The following is a 28,000-nucleotide window of genomic DNA, read 5'->3' as shown; positions in this document are numbered from 1 at the left end:
GGCCTGTTTTGGTCCCGCCCCTCTGAGCAACCCTCCCGCAGCGGCGGCAGCAGCAGCAGGGCCGAGCGGAGTAAAATGGCTGCCGCAGAGGCCGGGCCTGGACGGTGCTGGTGGCGGCGGCCGCGCTTCCTCCTGCGCTCCTGCTGCCTGTGCTGAGGCGGGCGGGCGGACGGAAGGGCCTGGCTTCCCGGTGGAGCCGGGTAATGTTGGCGGCCGCTTGGGAGGGCCGCGGCTGGGGGCCCAGAGAGTGTTTGTGCTGGGGGTGTTGGGTGTGCGCAGTGCGGGGCGAGGGCTGTGGTGACGCCTGGAGGGTGGTGGGGCAGGCCTGGGGAGGGGGAGCTGGGGCCCCTTGGAAGGCCAGGCTTCCCCTGCTCCAGGGGGGAGGAGAGGCTTCCATGGGGGTCCTGGAGTTGAGCCTGCTTCCCTTGGAGATGGCCTTCCAGTGTGGGGAGTGGGCAGTGTGGGGGGAGAGCCTGTGGCAGTGGGAAAGTGGCGTGTGTGGAATGCGGCCCTTCTTCCCTGGGGGGGGGGAGCCCCCTGAACTCAGTGAGGCTTCCTAGCACCCATGCACAGGAGCAGGCTGCTTGTGACCCGGCACGACAGAGTGGGCATCTGCGCCAGCGATGCTCGACCAGTGTGCTGAGGCACATTGGTGTGCCACAAATGGTGTGCCGGAGGAGTTTGGGGGTGGGTCATTTGTCAATAGGGCTGTTGGGGGAGGTGAGCTTCCCACCAGCAGCATGGTGGGTTCTGTCAGTTACCCAAAAAATGATGGTGTGCCTTGACAGTTTTAATGCCTTGGCAATGTGCTGTGAGGTGGCAAATGTTGAAAATCTACACCCATGTACCTCTGGGGCTTGAGCTGGAAGAATGAACCAGTATTGGGACTGCCAGTATTACAGTCCCATAGACCTATAAAAGAAATATGGGTAGGGTCACTAAAAGAAGTATGGGTAGGGTTACAGGATCCAAAGGGGGACAGGGTGCCTACCTTTAACCATTGTATAGAAGAGGGAGTTTTGGCAGGTGAAGCTTTTTAAACCTTTCCATGTTGAGCTGCACCTGCCAAAATTCCCTTTTCTATACGATGGTTAAAGGTATAAGGCTTTCTGTCCCATTTTGTATCTGGTATCCCTAAATATGGAACCATTTTGGTGTGACTTGGAGGTGTGGGGTGAGGGTTCATTTGAAACTCTTGATAAGATTAGCAAGGCCCTTTCTGTGGCTGTCAAGCAACAAACTGATTGTGGAGTAATGGGGATTGGGTTTGAGTTAAGGGTGTGTAGCAAGTTCATGGAGGAGATAATTGGTTTCATATAGGGGAATGTCTGATCTGCCATGGAAAGGAGTTTGATGAAGAAGGTAGTATGGTGTAAGAGAGTTATGGGCAGAGAAGCTGTTGGAGTAACGCAGAACTGAGCACAGAGTGACAATGAGCGAGGAAAAGGCGAAGGGGGACCTGACAGAACATGAACATGTTGAAAGCGGTTACAGGTACAAGTGGATGGTTCAAAATATGGAATCATCAGTGGGCTAAGGGGATCCCAGTGAGTGAGTTGGTGGAATGACATATCTGGAGTGAATTGACAGTAGATTGTTGGGGTTCTGAATTACAAGTTTGTTGGTGCTCTGGTGGAGTTCTGAGTAGTCAATATGTGGAAGGATTTTGTTCCTGGGGGAATGACAGAAGAATGGTGGGTAGTTTCACATGCAGGTTGTGGGAGGTAGGGCAGATGATCATCTTGGGAAAATGATCCAATGCTTTGTGCTTCTGGTGTGTGTGTGTGTGTGTGTGTGAGAGAGAGAGAGAGAGAGATGGAACTGTGCATATCAACCACACAGGATACTTGGGAATAATAAGTAGGTATGTTTTGGGCTCATTTATCTTTGCTTCACTGAAGACCAGAGACATGGCCTTTGTGATCATGATCACAATCTTAGGTGGGATTTTGCCAGTCCTCCTGAGGACCTATCATTCCATTGATGTCTAGATTGAAACTCTGTCCTTCCTTGGTCTTAGCCATTCAAGGCCTATCATTCTGTTAGCTGTTCCATAGCTTGCAGAACTTTGATGTCATTCAAGTTCACTCATGTCACATTTGGAGGTCTGAGCAGGCTACTTTTAATGGTTACTTTTCTAAGCATGTCAGTTATTTTTAATGGTTGTTTGATGTAGTACGACTCAAAGAAAAGACTGAGGAGGTAGTTACTGAGAGAGGTGGCAAGACACTAGGGTTGTGAACTGAGAAGAAAGCGGCACCACAACAGACCTGTGAAAGCTAGAGAGCAGGGTGTTATGTGAGAGAACTGTGTTGCAGAAGCAGGGCTTGCCCAAGACCTGGCGCCTGAGGTGTTGTACCAAATACTCTTTCTTCCCCTGTACCCAATTATATGTGCTCATGTGATGTGTCTGTGATGTTCTGGCCCACCAGTCTCTACTTCTATTCTGTCCCCTTTTTTTTCAATTCAGGAAGTGGAAGGAGAAGCGGTGAGCAGGTGCAAGTGGGTGCCCCCCCAACAATCTGCTGTCTGAGGTGACTGACTTATTCAGCCTCATAAATGGACCAGCCCTGGGCAGGAGAGAAGGGTTAATGTATTGTTGTTTTGTGATGGAGGAGGGAATGTCATGCTTTTTGGTGTAGAAACTAAAGAGGACAGAGTTAATGAGTAGATGGGTACATGGAACATTGTGGTCTGAATAAGATTTATGTTGGGCTGAAACAGTTAAATTTTTTTAGATCGACCTTCAGTAGCTGTTATTGGGGTAGTTAACAACAATGAAAACAAAACAATATATTTACATCCTACTTTCTTTGCACTGTGTGACTCAAGGCTGCTTATGTGGGGTTCTCAGGCGATCCCCCATCTAGGTGTTGACCAAACTTAGACCTGCTTAGCTTCAGCAAGGTGGGCAGGATCACATGCAGTACCCTGGATAAGGCTACAACCTATTCAACTATGAAAAACAGAACAATACAGTGTGTATTAGAACAGCAAAAAGATATTGAGCATAATCAGATGTTTAAAATCCTGTTGTAAAAAGTGTGGGAAAATAAGGTGTTTACCTGATGCTGAAGTGACCTTGCTGTGGGTGCCTGGTGGGCCTTGCAGGGAAGAGTAGTCTATAGAGAGGGCACCACTACTGAGAAGACCCTTTTTCTGCTTGCCACTCATCATCATCTATAACTTAATTACCAAGGCACTTTATTTCAAGTTTTTCCTGCCAGTTAATAAAGTGATCATTTTATAGGTGATGAGAGCTGATCTTGGAGATGGTGCCACCAGTTGGAATTCACATTGTCTAGGAGTCAGTTAATTCACAAGGGAAGGCTTTCTAGGAATGCCCCAGGATACTCTCCTCTTTATTACTTCACAAATAACAGGGTGGGGGTTGGACCCTGGCAGATAAAACAGGTTCTGGAGTCAAGCCCTAGTTTCCTCTTGCTGAAGTTGACTCATAAACAGGCCTGGAACCCTCCTCTAAAGGAAGACTGACTGGGTAGGCTTCCTACTGCCTTTCTCCTTAGTCTGCAGTTGTTTCTTTGATTTTTGAAATATGGAGGCTTCAAATGAGGCAGTTGGTTTATGCAGGGTCCTCTAATTTTACATGGGTTTTTGAAATTGAACGCTTTGAAAATTAATAGTAAAACCTAATTTACGTGCACCAATTTTCAAAATAACATGGTAAAACTTCCCCAGGGCTCCTGCATGTCTGGCTGGCTTTGTGCATGTTTTTCTTGATTTTTTCATTTAATCTTTTTTAAAATGTGTGGTGATTATTTTTAAGATGGTAACCCCCATGTAAAATGAGAGATTGCCCACTTCAAATCCGTATTCTGTCATGGCATTTTATCTCCTTATGTTTGAGTAACAATTAGAAATGAGTAATTGGAGTGCTAAAAGAACACAGTCAGCCGCTTATTCCTGGTTCCACAGTGCTTCAACTCTGTCTTAAACTGCAATTCTGTGCATGTCTTGTTTGAAGTAAGTCCCATTGTATGATGGGATTTACTTGCAGGTAAGTGTGTATAGGATTTGCAGCCAGAAAGCAGTGGATGGGGGCTGGTGGGTCAGGCCTTTGGATTCATTCTCTGGGAAGTGCATGAGGTAGTGGTGCGTGCATTGAGGGCTTAGTACCATCATTTCTGACTGTTGTTTGAGGGGAGTGCTCAGAAGCGGCCGGCAAGAGTGGTTCATGGATCTGAAGTGGACAAGTCATTAACTAGAATGTAATTCCATTGATATCCCTCCATTGATATCCAGGATTTGCAGCTGCTACAGAAATGGAAGAGGAGGAGAATCAACACCCCCCAGTAAGGGAGGATCCTGCACGAGGTGGTGAGAAGCCTGCCACTGAACCTTCTCTTGATGCAGACTGGGACCAGTCGGGTGCCTTCTGTGCTGGCCAGGTTATCATTTTGGTAATGACTGCCCTGTTTCTCATGGGGTGGTGGGCATCATTGTTGCTTTCATTGATCCTGTTTGGGATGAGCGGTGCATGCTGGGAAGCTTATGGGGATAAGCACAAGGAACAAATGCATTATGGGATTGTGGGGGTGGTGTTGCTTTGCATGCCAGTTTGTACTGCCACAGTATGCTCTTGGAGGAGCAAATGAGTGTCACAAGCTGGGTTGCTCACTTATTATGCAGTGGGGTCTGCCAGTGGGGTCATTTTGGAGGGTTGTTCTCCCCTCTTCTTTCTTATAGTATTTAGCCTAGCATGTTTGCCAGTCCTGTCCCCTTATGTGGTAAGTGCTTCTTTTTAAACTCAAGTCTTGGACTAGTTTGACAACACAGGACAGCATATAATGTGTTCTTTGTATCTTGTTCTTTCTGACTGTTGCAGAAGAATTTTCTCTGTCAGTTGAGGAATATCTACTTGTATGTATGCCTAAAATGCGGATTTTACTCCAAAATACCGCTCCACCTATATAGTTTGGAAACTGAAAGGCCCGAGTCCTGCTCTGAGACCAATAAGAAGATTAGGACACAATTGGGGGGGGGGATGAAGGTGGCAAACTGGGGTGGAACTCCCATAACTGACATGTATGGAAGACTTCCTTACTCTCATCTCTGTGGTGAATATGATTGAAATATAGTGGGAAGGCTAGTGCAGATACTTGGAAGAGTTGCAAGGTTGACATTGGACTGCACGATCATTTGCTATTGAATTAGGACAGAGCTTCTCAAACGAGGGTGTCGTGATGCCCCAACCTAAGGGCTCTGGCCTCTGTTCCCTTAAGGGGTGGGGGCAGTGGGGAAGGCAGGATCATGTCACTAAGGAGGCTGCAGGGACTGGGATGTACTCACCAATCCCTGCAGCAGCCTCCCAGGGGTGCTGAGAGCCCTGTGTGACCCTCTGCAGGGCCCCCCAGCCTGCTAAAAGTGAAAGCGCAGTGATCGTGCTCCACTTTCGGTTTTGCAGAGGCAGAGCGTGGGCAGATGGTTGCGCAGAGCTCTCCGCACCCCTGGGAGGCTGCTATAGGGACTGGTGAGTACATCCCAGTTCCTGCAGTCCCCTTAGCGACATGATCCTGGGGTTTGTGTTGCTGCCCCCCTCCCCCGCAAGGACTTATAGGTTCTCAAACTCTCCCTGAGAGTTTGAGAACCGCTGCACTAGACACAGAACAAGAAAATTGTAAGGGAAAAGGGATGGTTTATTTTTTTTGCTCATGTAAGAGCAGGAGGCACTGTGAGCCATAGCTCATTTGTGGTTGTAGTCTCTGAAGCTTGTCCTAAGCAACTTGGTTTATTTCAGCAAATCTGAAGGTTAAATTTCCCTGCGTGCTTCTCTAAGAGCTAAGTTTTGCCAAAGTTGTTGGAAGCTGCAGGATTTTTGCGTTTGGGATCATATTCTGTGCAACTTGCTGTAATGGCCCAAGTTGGTTTTGGTGCCTGAAAATGGTTTTGGTTCTACCTCCTCACCTGGCTGCTTTATTGGGGCACAGCACTGGTGGTATTGCTGTGACATTTGCTCAGCCAGCAGGTGTGTGAATAGCTGCATCATTCTCCTTGCTTGTTGAGTTTCAAAATGAGGAGAGGAAATGTGACCCATAGTTGGTTGGAAGAGAATAGTTCCTCTTCTGCCTGTCTGATGATAGCAACCATGTAATCAGCCAGGTGAGAAGGGAGTCTCCCAATTTAACCCCAGTTGCAGCTCACTTCACATGATGGAAGGACTGGGCCAAGCTGTTTGGCTTGATTGCAACCATGAAGGATTATCTGGGATACAACTTTTGGGCTGAAAAGATAAAAGGTGTACAAAATAGTACAAAAATATTCTTCAGCTTTAAAAAAATTTCACAAATGCCTCAAAAAAATCCTGATGAGACTCCCATTCATTTTGAGCCAAAACTCTTCAGGGAAAGCTTGGACTAAGAAGCACCTATGAAAGTGCCAAGTGAAGTCTATATTCAACAGCTGTATTGTAGCTTCCTGTGCATAGTCTATCCTATGTAGTGTGTATGGAGTAAATTGTATAAAATCACAAGGAGTAAAAACAAATTGAGGAATAGCAAAACCAAGAAGTTGTAAGAGTGCACATTTGTAAGATAGTTGCCAGACTGCCGTTTTTGTCACAAGCTTTTCTATTTCTGTAGCAAAAGTGATTGAATGACTCAAATGAGCTAACTTTATTGAGAAAACAATGTTTGTGGATATTGGGTAAACTCCTATGTGTTTACTAGTTCTACACTATGGGTTAAGTAAGGACCACAGACTGAATTTATTTATCAAAGTTTTTTGTCTTCTCCAAAAACAGCTCAAGACTTCTAATAAATTCAGATAAATACAAATGCACCCATAAAACATTAAAATAGAAATATAATACAATTATCTCAAAAGTGTCAGAACACACAGCCCACCCAGAAACCCATAGCAGCAAACATTTCCTTTTTCATAAGAAGCAGCATAAAATAACTGCTCCTTATATCCCTGAAGTCCTCATTGTCTCTAGTGGCTGCAGCTGTGTGGCACACCTCTCCTGAAAGCCCAGGCCTTAACCCTGTGTTTCCCAGGTTCACCAGAGTAAAGAGCCACTGCTGACACCACATCCTATCTTCTCATGATTCCAATACATCCTCCAAGGCTGTCTTTGTCCCAAACCCTGGCCTGAAGCTAAACTGAAAGGAATTAACAATCATCCAGGACCCGCTGAAGCTGGGACTCCACCACCTGCTTGATCCTTGCCCAGGAAACTGTTTTATAGTGCAGAATTGATATCTCATTGCTAACTTCCTCCCAATGGAAATAAGTTTCAGGTGATGGTAAAAAGTGCAAATAGGAAATGGCATTATTGCAAGGATAATTCAAATGATCTTGCATATCCAGAGAAAGTGCTGTGAGTTTTTTTTTTTACAGTACAACTAGGATCCTATGACTATGTAGCAATGAGTAATGCATTGCATTGAAATCAGTGGGGCTTACTTCTGAGTAAACATGCCTAGGACCGAGCTCTAGCTTTCATAAGTATAAAAAGGGTTTTTGGTCCCACCTGTATACAGATAGATATTTATATATTTTTTTCTTGAGGAGGATGCTTCAGAACAAAGTTTTAGTGTTATGCCAGTTGTACCTGAAGCATGCATATGGGCTAAGATCCATAGTTCCTGTAAGGAGGTCTAAACCGCTGTGTGGACTCCTGTGCTTACTGTGGAGTGTCTTCCAATGTTCACTGATTATGTTGTATATCATTGCCAACTTCCAGTTCAGCCAAGCTCTGAGCTGCATAGATCTCAGCTTTGCGCTGCACAGCTTAGGGAGAACAGTGCTTGTGTGCCTGCTTTTCCTGCTGCAACCTCTTCCCCAAAAAGTTAGTTGAGAATTGACAGACCATCCAGAGCAGTGATCTGTGCCCATGTATGCTGGGACAGAGAACTTGTTATTTCTCCCCATGTTCATGTGGAAGTACTTTCTGGTTTTGTCCAAGGCTCCCTGCAATCCTAGCCATTGCTGCTTCTTAAATAGTTTTCTGCTTCATTTTGTAATTAATTTTTGTGCTTTCCCCTCCCTCTTTTTCTGCTTGCCAAAACATTTTTAAGTTGCTGCACATATTAAAATTCAGTTAGTAACTCCCAGAACACTGTGGATACATTACTGGAAAGTCAAATGCTGTGCATGTTGACTTACATGTAAGCACCATTGAGAACAGGTCAGTGTGTTGCAACCAGGCTGCAATTCTAGGCATGCTTACATGCTGGGAGAATGCTTTGTTGTACGCACCTAAACATTCAGAGACTTGTAGCATTGGACTGTAGTTGTGTGCACGTACTTAAAGTATACTTGGAATCGAGTCCCATTTTGTAATCTGTGAAAAAACAAACAGAAAAATCTACCTTCAATTAAACTTTGGTAAGAACTGGGAGCCTGGGAATAAAATGCCTCCAGAAGCATTTTTCAGTCTTTCTTCCTAAGACATAAATAACAAACATCCCAAATGAGTTTGACTAGCTTGAGGGCATGTAAAAGAAAGTAGGCTGCAGGGAAAATAAGCCTGTCATATTAAAGCAGCACACACAATCAAGATGACTCAGACAATTGGAGAGTTTCATCTCAGTTGAGAGAGAGAAACAATTCAAAGGTAGAGGCACCCAATAGCAACAGCAAAGGTGGAGGAAGAGGCTGGAGGTGCAAAAGTGAAGGTAGCAATCAGTCCTGGGTTCCGAGTTCGTTGAGTGCTGAACTGAGCATGTGCAATATTCTCTTCTTAAAGGTCCAGACTCTCATTAGAGATCAACTCTGGGTGATTAATGGTGATTTATACTTACCCCAGGCAGCCAGGAAAGTCTGGTTTTATGAATCTTGATGATCTGATGTGTCACTTTTTTCTGTAATTATCAGTTCCGCTTAAATGTGTATATTAGTTATCGAAAAGTGTTGGGGAATATTTGTAATTTAATCAGCTTTTATTAGAATTATTCCGTGGTTTCCCAAAGAGGAAATTAAACTTTGAAACAAAACCTCAGGTAAACCTGGGATTTGTCGGGCAGCTGTTTATGAGATTTCTACCCTTTTGCTCTCATTTTGGCATTTGACTTACTCCACTGATTCTGCCTCTGCAGACAGATCCAAACACTGCCATGCAACTAGGCTGGTTGCTTTTAAGCGCGGGTTGTAAGCATTTGCAGGACTTGATGTTCCACAGCAAGTGCTAACTGTGTCCACTGTTCTTTTTTATCTTTGCAGAAAGCTTTGCAGCAAGCTGTGGGCAGCGGCTTGGCAGGTGAACTGCAGGACCCTGCCAGTGAAAAAGGTAATGGAAAATCAGGGGGCACGGCTAGGACTAGGGTTGCAAATGGACCAGGTGTGGGTAGATTGCATGTTCAACAAGGCCCTCTACCCAAGATAGCATGACTATAACTCAAGTGAGCATAGCTGGTGCTAGGCCATGGTTAAGGAATGTCGTTTTTCTGAAGAGTTTTTATAGATAAAACCACCCAAAACGCATTGTGCGCTTAATGTTCCATGTCCTCTTTATCAGCAACCTGAGTGGCAAGTGTGTGTTTGTGAAATGCAGTTTTTTCAATTTCTAGGTTGGCTTAGAAGTTACAGAAGTTTGATTAAATTGGAACATAAGAACAGCCCCACTGGATCAGTCCATAGGCCCATCTAGTCCAGCTTCCTGTATCTCACAGCAGCCCACCAAATCATATCACCAAGTCATATCACCAATTAGGTTTGGGAGTGGGTTTTTTATTTGTATTCTGGTTCCTGAACCCTTCCCATCAGATCTCCAAAATGCCTCCTCTAACTGGCAAGTTTTGGAACATAGGTGGCTGGTTATTTTTCCTCCTTCTTCAGGCAAATGTCAACTTAGAAAAGCTTTAAAAAGATTGTCTGTTGTCTGCTGCTGTCTTGGAGAACCAGGCACTACTTACAACTCTGTAGTCATAGTAATATTTTGTCTAGTGCTTATCTAAGCATTCAGAGCAATTTTCATGTGCTGTTCTAGTGATTCTTACCACATCTCCGTAAATTAAAATAGTAAAACAGTTAATCCTTGATTTAACGGACCTTGATTTAATAGACTTCCAAACAATGGATGTTTTCTGCTACATTGCGTGCATGTGCATCTCCACTGTCTGCAGTATTTGATTTAACAGACACTGGGCATTAAGACATTCCTTTCCCCCTCCCAGTAGTCTGTTAAATTGAAGGTTCACTGTAACTCCACGTTGCAGGAGGTGGGCTGAGAAGTAATAGCTTACAGCAGGCCAGTCTGTGAGTTCATGACAGAGATGAGACCTGAGGATAGGTTTCTCATAGGTGGGCCAGCCCTGAGTGGAGTTGAAGCAGCTGCTTCAAGTGGTGGATGGGCATTGGCAGCACCCAGGGCAGCACCTCCACAGCCACATCACCATTTCTCCATTTACCCCCTTACCTCTGCTTGCTCCTTGCTCTGCCGCTTAGAGTGGGGCCAGAATAATCAAGTCAGGAGAAGCAATGACCCACTCCCCAAAGAAGCGTTTTCCTTTCTTGGAAGTGGGAGAGGAGTAGACCGGTGATGTTCAATTATGGTCTGATGGTGAATTGTCACTGACCATGTGTTGGACTACCTTGTGCTTGCTGTGAGGAGATCTAGTACTAGATAGACCTTGATATGATCCAGCAAGACTTCTTATGTTTTTATACAAGAACGTAGACTCAAATCAGGGGTGGCCCAAGATCTCCTGTTCCTGAGGTGGCGCGTTGGAGGCTGCCCCCTCTTTTATCCACTGCTGGACTAGATTCTTCGCCCTAAATTGGAAAAGAAAAAGGAAGACAGAACAGAAGAGGAACTGTCAGGAAGAGGAGAGTCTTTAATGCTGTGATCTGCCACTCTCCTCTCTTGCACACTTCATCTTCTGCTTCATCCCTTGCTTCCTTTTCCATTCCATTGAGTGGCTGAACTGAGGTGGGCAGCCCCTCCACAATCTGCGATCTAAGGGCCCAATCCTATCCAACTTTCCAGCAGCAGTGTAGCCGCAATGCAGCCCCGAGGTAAGAGAACAAACGTTCCCATACCTTGAGGAGGCTTCTGTGCCTGCCTTCCCACCACAGGATGCAATGCATACCCCATTGGAATGGCTACACCAGCACTGGAAAATTGGATAGGATTGGGCTCTAAGGCTGCTAAGTCAGTCTCATGAATGGGTTGATCTTGTCAAGAACTTAGTTATGCCTTGAGGAGGCACACTTAACTTTGTAACTTTCATCAGTCGACTATGGGGAGATTCAAATAAAAAGGGGGGATGCAAGATTGTACTGCAAGGACAGGTTGATCTTTTTAAACACCAAATACCTGTTTTGCTTATATGCTGTCTTTCCTTAGAGCCATATATCCCTGTAAAGCAGGAATACTGTGTCCATTGTATTTGGGTGTAGGACAAACACATTTACCCTTGTGAGTCTCCAATATGGAGATCCAAAACCCCTTTCACCATTACCTTTGTTTACAGAAGCTGAATGCAAGTATACAAGCCGAAGGAAATGGTGCAGAAGCTCCAGATCTGAAGGGCTTGGAGGAAGCTGGCTGGGAACTGGGGATCCTGCTTTGGTCTGTGACAGGGGTGCCTTGATGAGTGAGGTATGTTGTGTTATTGTGTTGTACATGTAGCTTGTGTACAAAAGATGTGTGGGTAGTAGTGAGCCCTGATGAACAATTACACATCTTTTACAAGTGCCCGTATTGCTAAGATTCTGAACACATTGGCACCAGTGACATGTTACTTAGTCTTCTCCAAGCAAGTGGACTCTAATGAAAAGTGTGATTACCCCAGAGTGGGATTGTGTTGTGGCAATGGTAGTGGAAGGCTATATGGTGCACTGTGGTGAATAGCTATAGATACTGTATTGTGAACTTGGGTCCACCGTTGTGTTGTGCCCACTCATGGAGGAGGAATTACCAGTCTTGACCTATGTGTGTTTATGCCAGGTTCTTTTTCCCTCCAGGTTCCTGAGGCTCCTGCTGCTGCTGCGGTGCCTGCTTTGGCTGGGGTCCTAGATTACCTGGAGTTGACTTGTCATTTGCCCGAAGGAGTCGAGAGCTCCATAGGGACCCAGGTGGCCTAGTAAGTGTGTTTCTTGCAGAGCAACAGTCACAAGGGAGACAAGCTGTGTTCTCTGTAAGGTGCACACTTGGGTGAGCACACATCATGGAGCAAACCTCCAGGTCAGTGGTTCTCAAACTGGTGGGTCGCGACCTACCAGTTCATGTAACGCTTCCCCCGTCCCTTTAAGGGGCGGGGGAAGGGGAGGGAGGGAGTGACGTGATAACCAGGATTGCGTCACTAGGGGGCTGAGGGGGGGTGCTTTGCACTTACTTCAAGAAGGCAGGGCTGCAGCAGGCTGCAGGAGGTGCGGAGTGCCCTGCGCAGCCCTGCACAGTGCTCCCCGAGGCTTGGAATGTTCACTAAAAGCGGGCGCAAAGCACGTCCTTTTTGCAGGAGGTGCTTTGCGCCCACTTTTAGCGAATGTTCCAAGCCTTGGGGAGCGCTGTGCAGGGTTCCCCGCACCTCCTGCAGCCTGCTACAGTTCTGCCTACATAATGTGAATGCAAAGGGCCCCCCGCCCCCCCTTAGTGACGCTGCCCTAGCCACTCCCCTGCAAGAACTTACTGAGGGAGTAAAGCTCCCTCAGAGTTTGAGAACCTCTGCTCCAGGTGATTAACCTGACTCTGCGGGAAGTCCGATTGCTTTTCTCAGCTGGAGGTGGAGAGTAGCAGCACTTGGAAGTTGTTGTCAATATCTTTGCCTGCTTCACTCCAGAAATCAGCCTTTACTCAAATGCTTCCTTATCAGAATAACATTTCCATTGAATATGGCAGCCTCTCCCAGCATTTGCTAAGTGGCAGAAATTGGCATAGCCCAAGGTGCTAAAGAGTAGGAAGCAAATCTCCCCAGTAGAGCAAGGGAACAAACGGGGTAGATTTCCTTGCCCCAAAGAAATCTCAAGGCACTGATTTTTGGCTAAAAGCACAGAGCAAAGGATAGAGCACTGCTGCTGTGACTGGTATGCAGAGTCCTAACCTCAGGTTTACCAATCTTCCCAAGGAAGGAGAATTCTTTAATTGCTGAAAGTACCTCTCTGCATCTCTTTAGTTTCTTAACCTGGGCCCAGATGGTATTATTTACAGGTGTCCCTTAGGGTCACAATAAGGAAGAAGACTCTTTGTGGTATGTAGGACCAAAATATCATGACTGTTCAGTCTTGCAGGTATAAATCAGTGCACTTGCTGGAGTGATGATCCATCTGACTCGGGGCCGTGTACAGCTCTTTTCAGCAGCAGCACCACCACCTGCTTCTGATCAGTCTTTGGAGGAAGCTCAGTTATGTGCTGTATCTCCATGTAGATGAAAGTGTGGATGATGGTTACTAAGGGCCCAATCCTATCCAGTTTTCCAGTGCCGGTGCAGCCGTGCTAATGGGGTGTGCTCTGCATCCTGTGGTGGGGAGGCAGTCACAGAGACCTCCTCAAGGTATGGGAACATTTGTCTCCTTAGCTCAGGACTGCATTGCAGCTGCACCATGCTAGAAAGTTGGATAAGATTGGACCTTCACACCAAGCAACTTGTACGTTCTTGGCTTTTGCAATCCTGTTTGGCCCTAGAAATTTGGATTCTGTGACTGCCATGCCAGACTTCTCCATTCCTCCCCCCCTTTTTTATGATGTCTCGTCAGAACTTTGCCAGTCAGAATGTTGAGTTGAGAATTGGTATCTCTTGGAGACTGGTAGGATCCACTTCCTAATTACATTTGTTGCTCTCAATAGTGGAGATGAGGATATGGAAGAAGTGGAGCTGGTGGCTGAGGTGCGGCTAGAGGATGTTGGTGCCCTATCGGGCATCCTGAGGAGAAACCGATCCTGGAGGATGCAAAAATCTGGTATGTCTATCTGTGCAGGATGGAATTAGACAGATGAGGTCAGGGACATGTGTTCCATCGGACTGTAGATAGCAACTAGATTTTTTTGATAGGAAGGGGGTGAAACAGGATGTATTAAGCTCCAGGCTTCCAGACCCCTATTCAAGAGGCTTCCCAGTTTATCTTTCCAGAGGTAGCAGTTTTTTTTCTATGCTGTGGAAAATTGGCAGTGGGATAGTAAAAATGGTCATCTTCGTGTAATAAATGTAGATGCAACTTATTCACTGTTTAGAATAGTTTATAGACTTCCACAAAAATATTAACATAGTGGCTTACATAGCAAATTAAAGGGGGAAATGGTTCCCTGTCCCTAAAGGTCTTGCAAACAGCTGTCTATGTATTGATTGAAATTGCTGTAAACTCCCCCCCCCCTTTTCTTTCAGTCCTAGAACCCTAAGGGCACAATCCTAACCAACTTTCTGCACCAAGGTAAGGGCAATGCAGCTCTGAGATAAAGGAACAAACATCTCCTTATCTTGAGGAGGCCTCCGTGACTGCCACCCAACTGCAGGGTGCAGCATATGCCCCATTGGCATAGCTATGTCAGTGCCAGAAAGTTGATTAGGATTTGGACCTAAGAATATTAAGAGAGGCTTAAGGAATTGTGCTCTCCCCCTCCCCCCCCCCCCCCCACAGCTCTTCCTCACTGCTTATCTGAGACCATAAGAACTTCATACCAGCCAGGGATAAAGATCTTTCCAACTAAGAGGAGTTCTGTGGTGGGTGGGTCCAAACAGCAGCTCCTTAAAGATCTGGGCAAGGAATCCTTGGTTATTGCCTATTACTTCAGGCACCTCTTGGGTTAGGTGTTTCCACAGATTAATGGAAAACCAGTTGTGATATGATAAGCCAGTTCATGGCTTACAGGTGGAGGAGGAATTGAGGCTCCTGATCAAAGTCTGGCTGGCTTAAATAGGAGAAGGAGGTATTTAAGGAAGGGGATGTAAAACCTACCTCTTTCTTAGAGTACAGGAAATGTATAGGTATTGTAATAAAATTGAGGGCCTAAGCATTCTCTTTTTTCTTTGTTCCACCTAGTCTGCCTTGAATCATCAGCACCTTGCTGGAGAGGAAGCAGAGTCTGCTCCATTGGCCACCCTTCCCTTCCAGAACAGTTGGACCCGCACAGAACTCGGCCACTAATGGACAAGGCCACATGGACTTCTGCTTCAGCCAGGAGCATGGTTTTGCGGTCCCCCAAAGCAGACAGGACTTCTCCTTCACCTTGCTTGGGCGTGACTCTAGGCACTGGCATGGGGGTATCCAGTGGGGGCCAGCAGCGCCCGCAGAGTGCTACTGGTCGGGAGTCCGAATCCCAGCAGCGTTCCCAACCACCTCCTGCCAACTCCTTGGATAAAGCAGATTCCAGCACCTCTTCTTCATCATCTTGCTCTTCATCAACCTCCTCGGTGTCCCGCCATCAAGGCCTGCCTGGCGAGGGTGGAGGCAGTGGCTCTGTGAACCCCTGTCCCCCAATGCACTCCCCGGACTTAGATATTTATGATCCCTTCCACCCTACTGATGAGGATAACCTCAACGGTGATTTTGGCTTTGGTGACTCACCTCACAAAGAGGCAGAGGGGGGGAGGCATGACCAGAAATATGATCCTTTCGACCCCACGGGCTCCAACCCCAGTTCCTCTGCTAGCACCCCTTCTCCTGAGGAGGACGATGACGAGGAGGAGGAAGAAGAGGAAGATGACCGCGACCAGCATCCTCCTGATATGTCCCATAGCATCAGCCGCATCTCAGAAACATTGGCTGGAATCTATGATGAAAATAGTTTGAGCCAAGATTTCCCCAGTTCAGACAAAGGTCAGGAAGATTCAGAACCAGAAGCAGAACCAGGCAGGGATTATGAAAGTGAGTTAGCCTGCCCCACCGAAGCCCCTGAAGGCAAGGAACCTCCGGGTGCCGACTCCACCCTGCCCGAGGAGCTTCCCCCAGAACAGATGGAATCCAAGGCTCCAGAGCCACGTCGTAGGGTATTTGTAGTAGACCTGGCGCCCAAAGGCCGCTTGGATTCTGAAGCCAAGCCCCAAATGGAGGGGAAGGTGTCCTTGGAGGTGGTGACAGTTGGAAATGCTAAGCTAAGGAGTGGGGAGAAAACATCCAAAGGAAGTGGGCATCACCGGGCTGGGCGCCGGTCGTCAATGGAATGGGATGGAAGTGGCGGTGGTGACTCAGAAATTGAGGAAGGAGAAATCGTCCAACCTGAGGATGAGCGGTACAGCCCCATTCGACTCTTTCGGAGCAGGTGCCGGCCTGCTGAGCAACGAACCCTAAGGGTGGTGGAAGGAGATGACTTCTTGTCCCTGCACGCGGACTCAGATGATGAGGGAGCCTTGCAAATTGATTTTAGCGAAAGCCAACCTGACCCACGTTGGAAAGGGGTGGACTTGAGGCGGAAGATCTTGACTCAGCGACGAGAACGCTTCCATCGAGCTCCATCACCCCTGCCTCCACCTCCACCACCACCCCCACCAGCCCCTAAGCGCCCTGCCTCCAAGTCCCACTCGGGTTCCAGCTCTGGTTCATGTAAGAAATCTAAAAGGGAACGCAAAAGATCGCGAGAACGCAAAGCCTCAAAAACAAAGGAATCGTATGCCTCTTCGTGGAACCCGAAGAAGAAATCCAAGTCACGCTCTAAATCCAAAGAGCGTCGACGTTCTCGCCACAGGGCCTCACGTTCTCGTTCACATCACCGAACCTCCCGTTCCTGGTCACCTTCAATCAGCACTAGTTTGTCTGCCGTTGGCTCTTCACATACCTCTGCTGAGCGGCGCAAGAGCAGGCGTTCCAAGTCAAAGGAGAAGCGCCGCGGACGTCGTTCTCGGTCACGCAGCAGTAGTCGTGCTCATCGCAGTAGACACAAGGACAAACACCGGGGGGACAGTAGCAGGAAGAAGAAGAAACACTCGCGCTCTCACTCACGTGAAAAGCATTCCTCTCATAGGTTATCTAAGGACAAGGAGCAGGAAATCCACTTGTTGGAGGAGCCCAAGTCTGAGAAGGTCTTGATGGAGCGGCGGAGAGATGCACGAACTGTAGTGCCGCCATCAATTCAGGACCTCAATGACAACGACCTCTTTACTATTAAGAGGACAATCACAGTCAACCAACAGGAGAAAATGGAGGGGCTATTGGAAACGCCAGAGAGAGCCAAGCGGGAAGTGCTCTATGATTCTGAGGGGATGAGTTTCGATGCTTGCTTCTCAGACCGTGAGCCTCCTGAGGAATCCAAATCTGGTGGGGTGCGGCTAGCAGCCAAGGATGATGCCATCCCATCCCGGAAGGACAAGCGGCCTGAAGAGGACACCAAGCAGAAGATGCCCAAGGAGAAAGAACGTAAGAGGGCTTACCTTGAGGACCGTCCTAGTGCCCGTGACAAGTACAAAAAGAAGCTGAAAGAGGGGCCTCCCTGTTCTGAACAACAAGAACTGCCCAAAGCAGAAAAGAAGGCTCGACCAGATAGAGACAAGACGGGGAAGAAGATTAAAACCGGAAGCCACAAAGAGAGTGGCAAGTTGGGCTCAGGCCGGAAGGTGAAGCTTCAGTCTAAGGTGGCTGTGTTGATCCGCGAAGGGGTTAGTAGCACCACATCAGTCAAGGAGGTGGGTTCCATTGGTGTGAAGTTTAGCCGTGACAAAGAGAGCCGCTCGCCATTCCTCAAATCGGAAGAGAAGGTATTGATGGTTGGGGCGTCGGCAGCAGGCCAGGGTGAGATGGCTGATGCCAAGGAACCCAACTTCAAACCTAAAAAAGTGAAAGGGCTGAAGGCCAAAATGGGTGTGAAAAAACTGAAGGGACTCAAACCAAAGGGTGCCTCAGAGCCCAAGAAGAAGAAGAAGCTCAAGGTGAAGACTGGGCTGAAGAAATCCAAAGCCGACAGCTGCAGTCAAGGCACAAGCAGCCCTTTGAGGGTCAAGGAGGAGCCCTCGTGGTCTGGCTCAGAGAAGTCAGAGGGCACGGCCAAACCGCCTAGCCCTCAGCCACTGGCCCCAGGCCAGGAGCTAACTCCGGACTCCCAGACAGTGGACAGCAGCTGTAAGACACCCGATGTTTCCTTCCTTCCTGAAGAGCCCCCAGTTGAGCCCCCTCGGGTGCCCGTCGACGAACCGGAAGCAGACAGCTTGTCGGAGACCAAAGAGGAGCAGCCACCGCAGCAGCCTCCCCGCAACTTGCCCGCTCCACCGGCCCCCATGTCTTGGAACCTGCAGGGAGGGGTGGACTGCACCAGTGGTGTGTTGGCATGTAAGTATTGCAGTGGGGGGAATGGTGTGCCAGGGAGAGCTTTGGGGCAGCCTTGCTGCTTGTGGGCTGTAGCAAGAATCTGTGAGTCTGTAACCTTGACTTAAGTAGAGTGTTCATAAGAACCAGAGGCAATTTAAAAATAAACGGGCTATTGTGGTGTTGTGGGATTGTCCGCACCACTGCTCAGAGACCGGATCTCTGTGGATTCAGCCAGTTTAGGTTTGGGCCATCCCGAGGTTCAGTGTCAAAGTATGGGATCTTTCAGCTGTCATAGATCTGGGGAAACCTGGAAAATCGCAGTGTTTACTTTAGAAAATAAAGGCAAGTTTTGTTTTGGAAATCTGAAGTTTAGCTGCACACAAAATCATGCCAAGAATATACATATATGTAAATATGCACCATTAGGTTTTCTTTGGAAAGAATATTCACAGTTGTGGTAACAGTCAGAGCCCAAGGTGCCACAGAATGTTACCTGTGTATTTTTATATAGTTGCTTACTTTTCATAATTCTGCTTCCTGGTTTGTTTTAGAAACCGTGCTGCTTTTGCAGTGAAAGGGGTTGTGTGGATATGCAGTTCAATAGATTGCAGAGGCCTCAGTAGCTCTGCAGGAGTTTAAAATTGTTGATCAGGGCATTGAAACATTCTACCGTTGTAGGCTCCATGGGCATTCCTCCTTGCCCCCGTTTCTCATACTTTGTTCACATTAAACCCAGGAGCTTCACCTTGCCAAGTTGCTAGGGAAGTGTGGTTGCCTCCTGACCCATGTTGGCTCAATTTTCTCTAGGCCCAAGGTGCCCTGTTCCAATTTGTGGAGTGTCAGAGACTGTATGTCCACTCGCTTCTTACACTAAGAGCTAGTGTGAGGTTAGCAAAGATAGGGATTTTGTTCCCATCGCAGTAGGAGGGCTGATGACCCAAAGTCTATTGAGGAGTATATTTGCCACATACATGAGGAAGCTCATTTAGCAGCTCTGATCCCTCAGTCCAGGAAAAAAAAAGGAGTTTCTGGAAGTTCTTGGATCACTTCTCTTGGTCTGATTTGTGAAAGTTATATTCTGCTTTTCTGTCTTTGCAGAGTGGTGTGATCAGTGTTTGGGCCAAGCTGCACATGTTGCAGGAGACCATTAGATTCCTTGGTCTGATCTTAGAAGCAGTTTGAGGGAAATAGGGGTGGAGGAAGCAGCACCTAGGTGAGGAAGGAGTGGCAGATGTTTTCACTCTGCTGTTTCCCCAGTTGAGTCTCTCCACCCTGCTATTAGCCATGCTAGGAGGATAGGACAAAACATGGGCATTGCTTCACATTTTTCAAGGCTAAGCCCCTGGTTGGGTGGGGTGGAGATGAGCAATTTTGTCCACTTGCCCCTGCAATTTGGAGACCATTCCTGAGGCTTTTGTTTCTCATCTAGTGACTGCCCTGCTCTTCAAGATGGAAGAGGCAAACCTTGCAAGTCGGGCAAAAGCCCAAGAGCTTATTCAAGCAACCAATCAGGTATGGAGCAAGCTTGAAATGGTCCAATCCAACACTGTTGTTGGAGAATCTTGTGATGTGTGTGGCTTTCAGTTCCACTTTGTAGGAAAGTGCGATGGTGTTGGTTTCTGGGTTTCAGCTGTAACATGCATCACAGACTCTGTCAACCACCAAATCTGACCTTGGCAGCTCCATGCTGAATGTCTAGGATATTTCTAGAATGTGTGTGGAATTCAGTTTTGACTCTTAATATATGTGTGGGGAAGGAGAGGTTGGGGGCTCATTCAAGATAGCTGTGCAGATAACACTGGCTCAGTGTGTGCACAACCCTTGATGGAGTGCAGAGTTCGGTGGTGCACAGGTAACATGTCCTTGCAGCACATAAATGATGGAGATTGCTTCAAGGCCCAGAGTGTGGGTTTGCTGTGAAATCGAGTCTTACAGAAGCTGGCACCCTGAGAATTTCTGTATATAATGTAAATACTGTAGGCTGTTCTGCCCAGTTGTGGAATTCTTCTAGGTCCTAGTGACAAGCAGATTTTCTCATCAAAATTTGCATACGATTTTGCAGCAACAGACAAGGCTGCTGTCTGTAACAACCTTTTATTCCTTTTGTGCTGGAATAGTTCTGTACAGTAGAGTTAACAGCATCTCATCTCATTTTGGCAGACTTTTCTGCCCTTCTGTGCCAGCTGCCAAGCCCCAGTCAGCAGGCGCTTCCACCTTCTCCAAAGCAGAGCGGCTGCTGAGGTCTTCAAATCAAAACATTCTGGAAGCTTTGGGCTCAGTTGTACCTCGTTCCTGTGAATGCTGGTGTTAATTACTTCCCTTCTCTGGGATCCTTGCAGCCAATTTCAGTGAGGTTCCGAGCCACTCCCAGTCCTCTGGTTTGTTCCAATCTCCACTTCAGGCAGAGAACACACATCGGCTTCAGGAAAGTGTGACTCTAGCAGCACCTACGGTTTGGCCATTGTGGAGATTCTAGCTATAAAAGCTCCTTAAAGGGAATTGGATTTACCTGGACAGTGCTGAAGTTGCATTGGTGATTATTTCCGTGGCTGCCATTATCATATAAAGAAGCATCAACTGTTCTTGCTACTCCCTAAGAGATGCTGCTGTGTCTTTTCCTTGGCCACTGAAGAGGGTGCTGCATTGCTAACCATAATCCCTCTTGTGTACAGCAGTGTACCCATAATGTTATCTTTGGGCCTCCATATGGGAACAGGCATTCCAGTATTTAATTTTCACCTGTGAAAACTTTCGGAAGGGGCTGTAGTTCAGTGGCAAAGCATGGATTTTGCGTGCATAAGGTCCCAGATACAATCCCTGGCATCCTTGGGTGGGGCAGGTTAAAATCAGGCTGAATATCTGAAGAGTGCCTGCTACTCAGAGTAGGCAGTGTTGAGTTCAATGGACTGAAGGTCTGACTTACTATAAAGCAGCTTCCTATGATGGATCCCACTGTCTGCATTGAAGGATTAGCTCCAAAATTTAATTTGCATGTAACCGTCTTTTTGCTTTCTCTGTCCTTTCAGATCCTGACCCACACCAAGCCCTCAGCTTCCTTGGGGCCCTCCCAGCCACCGGCACCTCCTGCTCATCCACCTGCCTCACACCTGGCCGTACCACCTGTCTCATACCTGCTTCAGAGCTCCCTGCCGCTAGGAGGCTGTGGTTCGACTCCCACCACTCCTACAGGGGTGTTGCCTGGGACTTTGAGCCAGGCCCCATCGGGTCCTCCCTCAGCTGGCATCTTTGCTTCATCATCTGGCACTGACCTAGGCAGCACCAGTTCCGAGGGGCGTGGAGACAGTGATAAGGTATAAGCGATGGAGTTCTCTTTGGGCTGAGAAATGAGTGTCGTCCTAAGGGTGGGAGGTCCTTGAGCATCTCTGGTAGCCTTAAGAATGGCCCTTCTTTCCTGGAATTGAGAAATGGTCCTTTTGCCTGTTCTAATCTTTTTTCCCCTTAAAGTCGCCTATGGTGAACCCTAGGGTAATGCTGAGAAGGAATCAGACCTGTTTTCATGAAGTTGTCCTTCTCCTCACCCTTCGGTTATGTTGGGGTGCACCCAACATGCTCCGACATACAAGAAAGAGAAAGAGTGTAGTTTTCACTGCTACTGGAAACATGCATGTAGGGCATGCTCCAAACTTCTCGCTCAGCCTTGGGTCAGTCCAGCTAGCTGACAATTGTGCTTATCTCTCTTTGCCCCCCCCCCCCCATGGTCACTTATGTGCAGTATCTCCAGGCAGCAGAAGGTAGGAGGATCTTTCTCTGTCTTGGACAGCAACACTTGAATTTCTTCCCTCTTCCTTCTTAGCTGGCATCTCTCAACTGACTTCTGCTGGTCAGTTCCTTTTTTAAATCCCTGTTTGGAGAAGCTGGCTGCAGGCTCTGATAGTCTAATTGAAATTAACAGACACTCAGATGCCCCATTTTCAGTCCAGGTGGGCAGATCCGGAGCAGCGGCCAGGTATGAGCTAGGCTTAGCCCGCTAGATTGAGGTGGTTTTTAACCAAGGCTATTGTTACCTTTTGTCTTTGGTGATACCAGACTATCTTGGTACGTTCATGACATGTCTTAGGGGAGTTCTGCATGACATACGTGGCAGAGCTCTTGACGAAATGGAGAGGGCTGACTCCTAAGTCAGCATTTGTCTCCACAAATTGGAATGTAGGGGAACGTGCCTGATCGCTGCACCACTAAAGTATAAACTGGAACCAATAAAAAACTGGAACCACTAAAGTGTAAACTGGAACTGCACCACTAAAGTGTAAACTGGAACTTGGGACTGGAACCAATCCAAGTTGCCTAGCTCCTAAGAGCCCGCCTGTAGACCATGGTTTGTTATATGAGCAGAGAGGACACTTTAAATTGAGCTTGAAGGAAATTAAAATTTGAGCCAGAAGCCTCTTGCACATGGCTCAGTTTCAAGGCTGGAAAGGGATGGAGGAACCGGGCTTGTCCAGCTCAGGGCTGCTCTCCATGCCCTCGCTTCAGACTAAAGATGCAGCCTTTAGTGCTCCCACGTAATGGCTCTGGCTCTGTTTTCCTGTTTCAGTACCTGAAAAAGCTGCATACACAAGAGCGGGCAGTGGAGGAGGTGAAACTGGCCATCAAACCCTACTACCAGAAGAAAGAAATCAGCAAGGAAGAATATAAGGACATCCTGCGTAAAGCCGTCCACAAGGTAGAAGTGTGAGGCTGGGGGGAAGGGTTGAGAGCTGAAGGGTGTGAGGCTGAGGTGATGGCCAAGGCATTGATTCCTTTTTTTTCCCCCCACTTTCCTGCCACATGTCTAGATCTGCCACAGCAAGAGTGGAGAAATTAATCCTGTCAAAGTGAACAACCTCGTTAAGGCCTATGTCCAGCGATACAAGTACTTTCGAAAACATGGACGCAAGATGGATGATGAGCCAGGCCCCCCCAAGGAAATAGGGGGGCTGGACAAGTCTGGGTTGCCCTTGCCCCCACTCTGATCTCCTCTGACCAGAAAATCAGAATGGCCCTTTGTTATGCAAATAGGCTTGGCTAAGCCCCTCACCAATCCCCATTCCTGTGGGGCATGTGGAAGGGAGGGCTGGAGCAATCCGTTTTGTTTGGGGAGGGTGGCATTTGGAAAGTGCGATTCTTGTGCATCCGCTACCTGCCAACCCTCCCACACACACACACACACGTTCACGGTTTTAGCCACAAATCGACTTTGTGTGTTGCCCTGTAAATACAGATGGAAGAGGATGGGGCTAATTTGTAGCTCCACCACTCTCAAACTCCCTTGATAATTGGGTGGATGTTATTTCTCCTCCCTCCCCACCACCACTTAGTTTTTACTCATTTAGCATGTTTTTAATTTGCTGGTTTTATCCTCGCCCTCCTTGTCAACAGTCGAGAAGCAGCAGTACCATGTTTCACCTATAGATGGCAGCTTCCTGCCACACTGGGTGGGTAACGCATCCCTCATACCTACCCCAGTTGTAAGTTTGTCTGTCATACTCTTTCCCCATATCCTTTCTCTTCATAAAAACTACATTTAGCCATCTAAACTGGGCTCCATCTCTGTGGTCATTGACTGACAGAATCTGTGTGTCCTTTGGGGGGAACGAGTTGGGCTGCACTAGTGGATGACAAATTGTAAGCCTCGGATGGATCACATTTGCTGCTACAACTTGTGGGGAAAGTGCCTCAGAATTTTATACTAGGTGAAGTTTTGCGTTGCATGGCGTCTCTCCCTCTCAGAATTGGCGGCATCTGAAAACCGTATTGAAGGTTCCTGAATATACAGTCATATCAGAGCAGGGCTGGCTGGAGGTATTCCGTCTGGCCTTGTAGTCACCATGCAAGTGTGGAAGTTCTACCTTCTTCATGATTCTGTGAACCAAGACTGTAGCAAGACTGCTTTGTAAGATTGCCTGGCCTATGTCTCCCTCTTCCTTAACCACCCTTGAGGTTTGAAGTAATCTGTTGTCTGATGGGTATGGTAGCAGAAGGTTTCTTTCTTTCTGTGGCACTGAAAGGAATGGACCTCCAGGGATGCCTCTTAGTTTGGGCTCTATGAAACATCTATGGGGACCAGGATGAGACATAAACAACTAGCTGTTGACCAGGTGTAGGGAACTGTGAAGGAAAAACTGCATACAGGAGTGTAAGAGAGGGGTTTGTTGGTTGTCTGGGGACAGCTACTGTATACAGAAAGGTGCCTGCGCTTCGGGTACATGCTAAATAAGCAAGTCCTTCTAGCAGCCACCCAAAGTAGAAGTTCAGCAGGAAATGGACTGCTTCTTTGAGGTGAGATGGGTGGGGTAGAGCTAATACTTACAGAAAGATATTCTTATATTCTTGGAGTGGAAAGTGGATGCAAGAAGATAATTGGCCAGGAGAAAAAGAATTTTCTGGATGGGTGAGAATTTGAGATAGAAATTGAGGTCATTTGCTATATCCAGACTTAAGGCTGTTGTGGGTAGTGAATTGGGCATCCTGGGTTCATCTCCACTCTGAACTTGGAATGACCATTATCATGATTGTAGAAGGAGTTGAATTGTTTAAGGAAACGCCTTTGCAAGAGTGAGGTTCTTGCTAGGAAACAAGGGCAAACCACGTTGATAGATTGGAGACTTTCAGCTGTAATGGTATGGGAGGCTGGCACATGGGACTGCATTGGTGAGTAGAGAAGCAGAGTAACATCAGCAGGGGAGGGGATGAGATTGGGTATAGAGGTGGACGGGCATGTAGGACAAATTAACTTCATGTTAATGAAGTTGATCCAAGTCAAATTAACTTGGAGAAGTAGCAAATGAAGACTACTCAATGACGATCATTAGGAAGGGTATTGAGAACAAAACGGCTAGTATTATAATGCCATTGTACAAATCTATGGTAAGGCCACACCTGGAGTATTGTGTCCAGTTCTGGTCGCCGCATCTCAAAAAAGACATAGTGGAAATGGAAAAGGTGCAAAAGAGAGCGACTAAGATGATTACGGGGCTGGGGCACCTTCCTTATGAGGAAAGGCTACGGCGTTTGGGCCTCTTCAGCCTAGAAAAGAGACGCCTGAGGGGGGACATGATTGAGACATACAAAATTATGCAGGGGATGGACAGAGTGGATAGGGAGATGCTCTTTACACTCTCACATAATACCAGAACCAGGGGACATCTACTAAAATTGAGTGTTGGGCGGGTTAGGACAGACAAAAGAAAATATTTCTTTACTCAGCGTGTGGTCGGTCTGTGGAACTCCTTGCCACAGGATGTGGTGATGGTGTCTAGCCTAGATGCCTTTAAAAGGGGATTGGACAAGTTTCTGGAGGAAAAATCCATTATGGGGTACAAGCCATGATGTGTATGCGCAACCTCCTGATTTTAGAAATGGGTTATGTCAGAATGCCAGATGCAAGGGAGGGCACCAGGATGAGGTCTCTTGTTATCTGGTGTGCTCCCTGGGGCATTTGGTGGGCCGCTGTGAAATACAGGAAGCTGGACTAGATGGGCCTATGGCCTGATCCAGTGGGGCTGTTCTTATGTTCTTATGACGGTCACTTAAAGAGAAATTAAGGAGGGAAGAGAACAGTGCTAAGATCATGAAGAGCCTTAAAAATAAGATGAGCAGCAGAATTGAATGACATGAGTTTATTGCTGTGAATTCCTGTTTTCCTAGTCTCCCAGAGGTCATTCCAAGCCCAGGTGACCATATATCCAAGTTGTTGGAAGCTTTTTCTGAATGTTGTTACGGTCACTGCTTCCCACAGGGAGCAGGTTGAGATGCTGGCTAGCAGTTGTTTGCTCAGACTACCATAGGCTAGGACAATAAGTTTCCTAGGCCACCTGGTGACTTGTGGCTATGGCCACCTTCTGCCCTAAGAACTACTTTGAGAGGATACAGACAGCACTTTAACTCTACAGTTCTACCTAAATAAAACCAGAGTGCCCTCCTAACATCTAAGGCATGTCATTGGTACTCCTGCAGATGACTGGGATTAGGGCAGGATGAAGGCAGTAATCACTTGGGATCTATGGAAAACATCCATCATCCCTCAGGTGAACTCGGGGTCAGAACTTGGGGTCACCTTATCTTTTTGATAAGTGCATAAATGGGGTTGGCGAGAGAGCCCCCAATTCCAATATCCTTCTGGCTTGATGTGACAGCCACAAAAAAACATGGTTTTAAGGGGCAGCAGGAAGGCTTCATTAGTCAAAGACTTGCCTGAGGAAAATGATATGTTCAATATTCCTTTGGAGGAGTCCAAGCTATTTAGACCCTGCTGCTCAGCCAGAAGTGACCCAGGCAGGGATGGAATGCTGTACTTTGAGAGAGAAGATCTGAAGAGGCTGACTGTTTTCAGTACTCCTGACACAAAGACTGGAAACCAAATGCCTGAACCAATGAGGGGCTGGTAAGAGTGTATCTGCCACTTCCATGTGAATCTTCCACAGGACCAATATAAGCAAGGGAACTAGCAGAAATGGCCAAAGGGTTTCCTTTATGCATGGTAACTTCAGGGTGTTGCAACCTATAGCATTTGGGCAAGGATGTTGAGGGGATCTCTTTTCCCTGCATGTTGGGGTTATTGGACAGCCAAAGTTCTTAACTAGCTGGTAGGGGGAGAAATGTGGATGAAGTGATTCATGGACCAAAGACCTGAGCTGTTGGCCTTTGATGTGGCTGATCTACTCAGCCAGCTTTTCCACCTGCAGATTTGCCTTCTTGCAGTCGAGCAGACAACAGGCCGGCTTGCACAGGAACTGAGTTGACACACTGGACCTTTGTTAACGTATTGCCTGTTCTTGTGAGTACATGGTTTCCTCTTATTGTCTTCTGAAATGCTCAGTGATAATGTTATGGCTCACAGCCACACCCAGTTCATTCTCTGTTTCTCCAGGAACCATGTTCCTGGGCCACCAGATTACCTGGCTATGTTCCCCAACTAAACACTCACATTCATGGTGGAAACCACCCACATTGACAAGGACAGGACAACTCTCCTGGACAATCTGTTGGTCATATTAGCCCAGAGATTAGCCAAGGTTCTATGGACCAGCATCTCGATATGTAACTATCAGATCTTGAAAGTAGCAGTTCCCATTGATATGCCCATGCCAAGATGTCTGCTGGGGTTGGTGCTGGGGCCTTTCTCCAAAAATGCACCGTTTTCTTTCTCCTATCTCCTGAATGTGGGTCTTCTGCCTGCATGTGGGTCTTTTATCAGGGTGGAGGAATCCTGTGATTTGGTTCCACCTACTCTGTTAGAAGGGGGTGGAGTGAGTAGGGACTTGAGCTGGCTGCTGGTGGTTTAGCTGGTGCTCTGCTACCATACCAGCGCCTTACAGGTTCTGTTCTCTGCTGGCTGAGAGAGGCCTTTTCAGAAGCTTCCTTGTGGAGTTATTTTCTGAAGTGCTCATGATGTTGTGGAGTGTGATCTGTTAGCTTTGATTCTATATCTGTGAGATGCCCCTCTTTTCACTTTCTGCTGAAGTTGTCTTTGGTGATAAGGCCTTTGCCTACCAGCAGTCTCTGGCAGCCTGTCAGCTCCTCCTGCTTTCCCTGTGTGGTGCCTATTGATCCCTTGCTAACACCTAAGTTTTTTTTTTTTTTGGGGGGGGGGGGGGGAGATAGAGAAGCCAATGCTAGAGCTCTTAAGAGCACCATAGGACTTGACTGCACTATACCATTGGCAGGGCTGGTCTGGGAGGTTAAAGTAGCCCCTTCCCCTAGAAAGGCTTCATCTGGATTCGAGGCTGCCTGCTTTCTCAGCAGGAGATGCTGTCCAACTCCCTCTGGGAGCCTGGGGAGAAAGAAAGACAAATAATATTTGCATAACCAACCGATACTTGATTATGCTAACCTTATTGACCTTTCCATTTCTCTTTAAGTCTAGAAT

General features: G+C 47.3%; 1 protein-coding gene across 2 annotated transcripts; it reads left to right on the top strand.

The window, feature by feature from the left end:
* Positions 1-66: 66 nt before the first annotated feature.
* Positions 67-23,669, top strand: SCAF1 (SR-related CTD associated factor 1). Of its 2 annotated transcripts, XM_066628744.1 has the most exons (12): positions 67-200; positions 2,471-2,534; positions 4,264-4,421; positions 9,184-9,250; positions 11,436-11,563; positions 11,929-12,047; positions 13,748-13,860; positions 14,938-18,153; positions 19,562-19,644; positions 21,159-21,443; positions 22,688-22,816; positions 22,929-23,669. In XM_066628744.1, the coding sequence occupies exons 3-12, from the start codon at positions 4,284-4,286 to the stop codon at positions 23,103-23,105; spliced, it is 4,455 nt and encodes a 1,484-aa protein (XP_066484841.1). In that variant the 5' UTR covers positions 67-200; positions 2,471-2,534; positions 4,264-4,283; the 3' UTR covers positions 23,106-23,669. The 2 variants fall into 2 exon arrangements, with proteins under 2 accessions (XP_066484841.1, XP_066484840.1); XM_066628743.1 differs by lacking the exon at positions 2,471-2,534.
* Positions 23,670-28,000: the final 4,331 nt, after the last annotated feature.

This window comes from Tiliqua scincoides, chromosome 5, assembly GCF_035046505.1.
Source record: "Tiliqua scincoides isolate rTilSci1 chromosome 5, rTilSci1.hap2, whole genome shotgun sequence".
Taxonomy (NCBI): domain Eukaryota; kingdom Metazoa; phylum Chordata; class Lepidosauria; order Squamata; family Scincidae; genus Tiliqua; species Tiliqua scincoides.
Note: the sequence above shows the minus strand (reverse complement) of the source record. Positions and strands in the feature narration are given on the sequence as shown.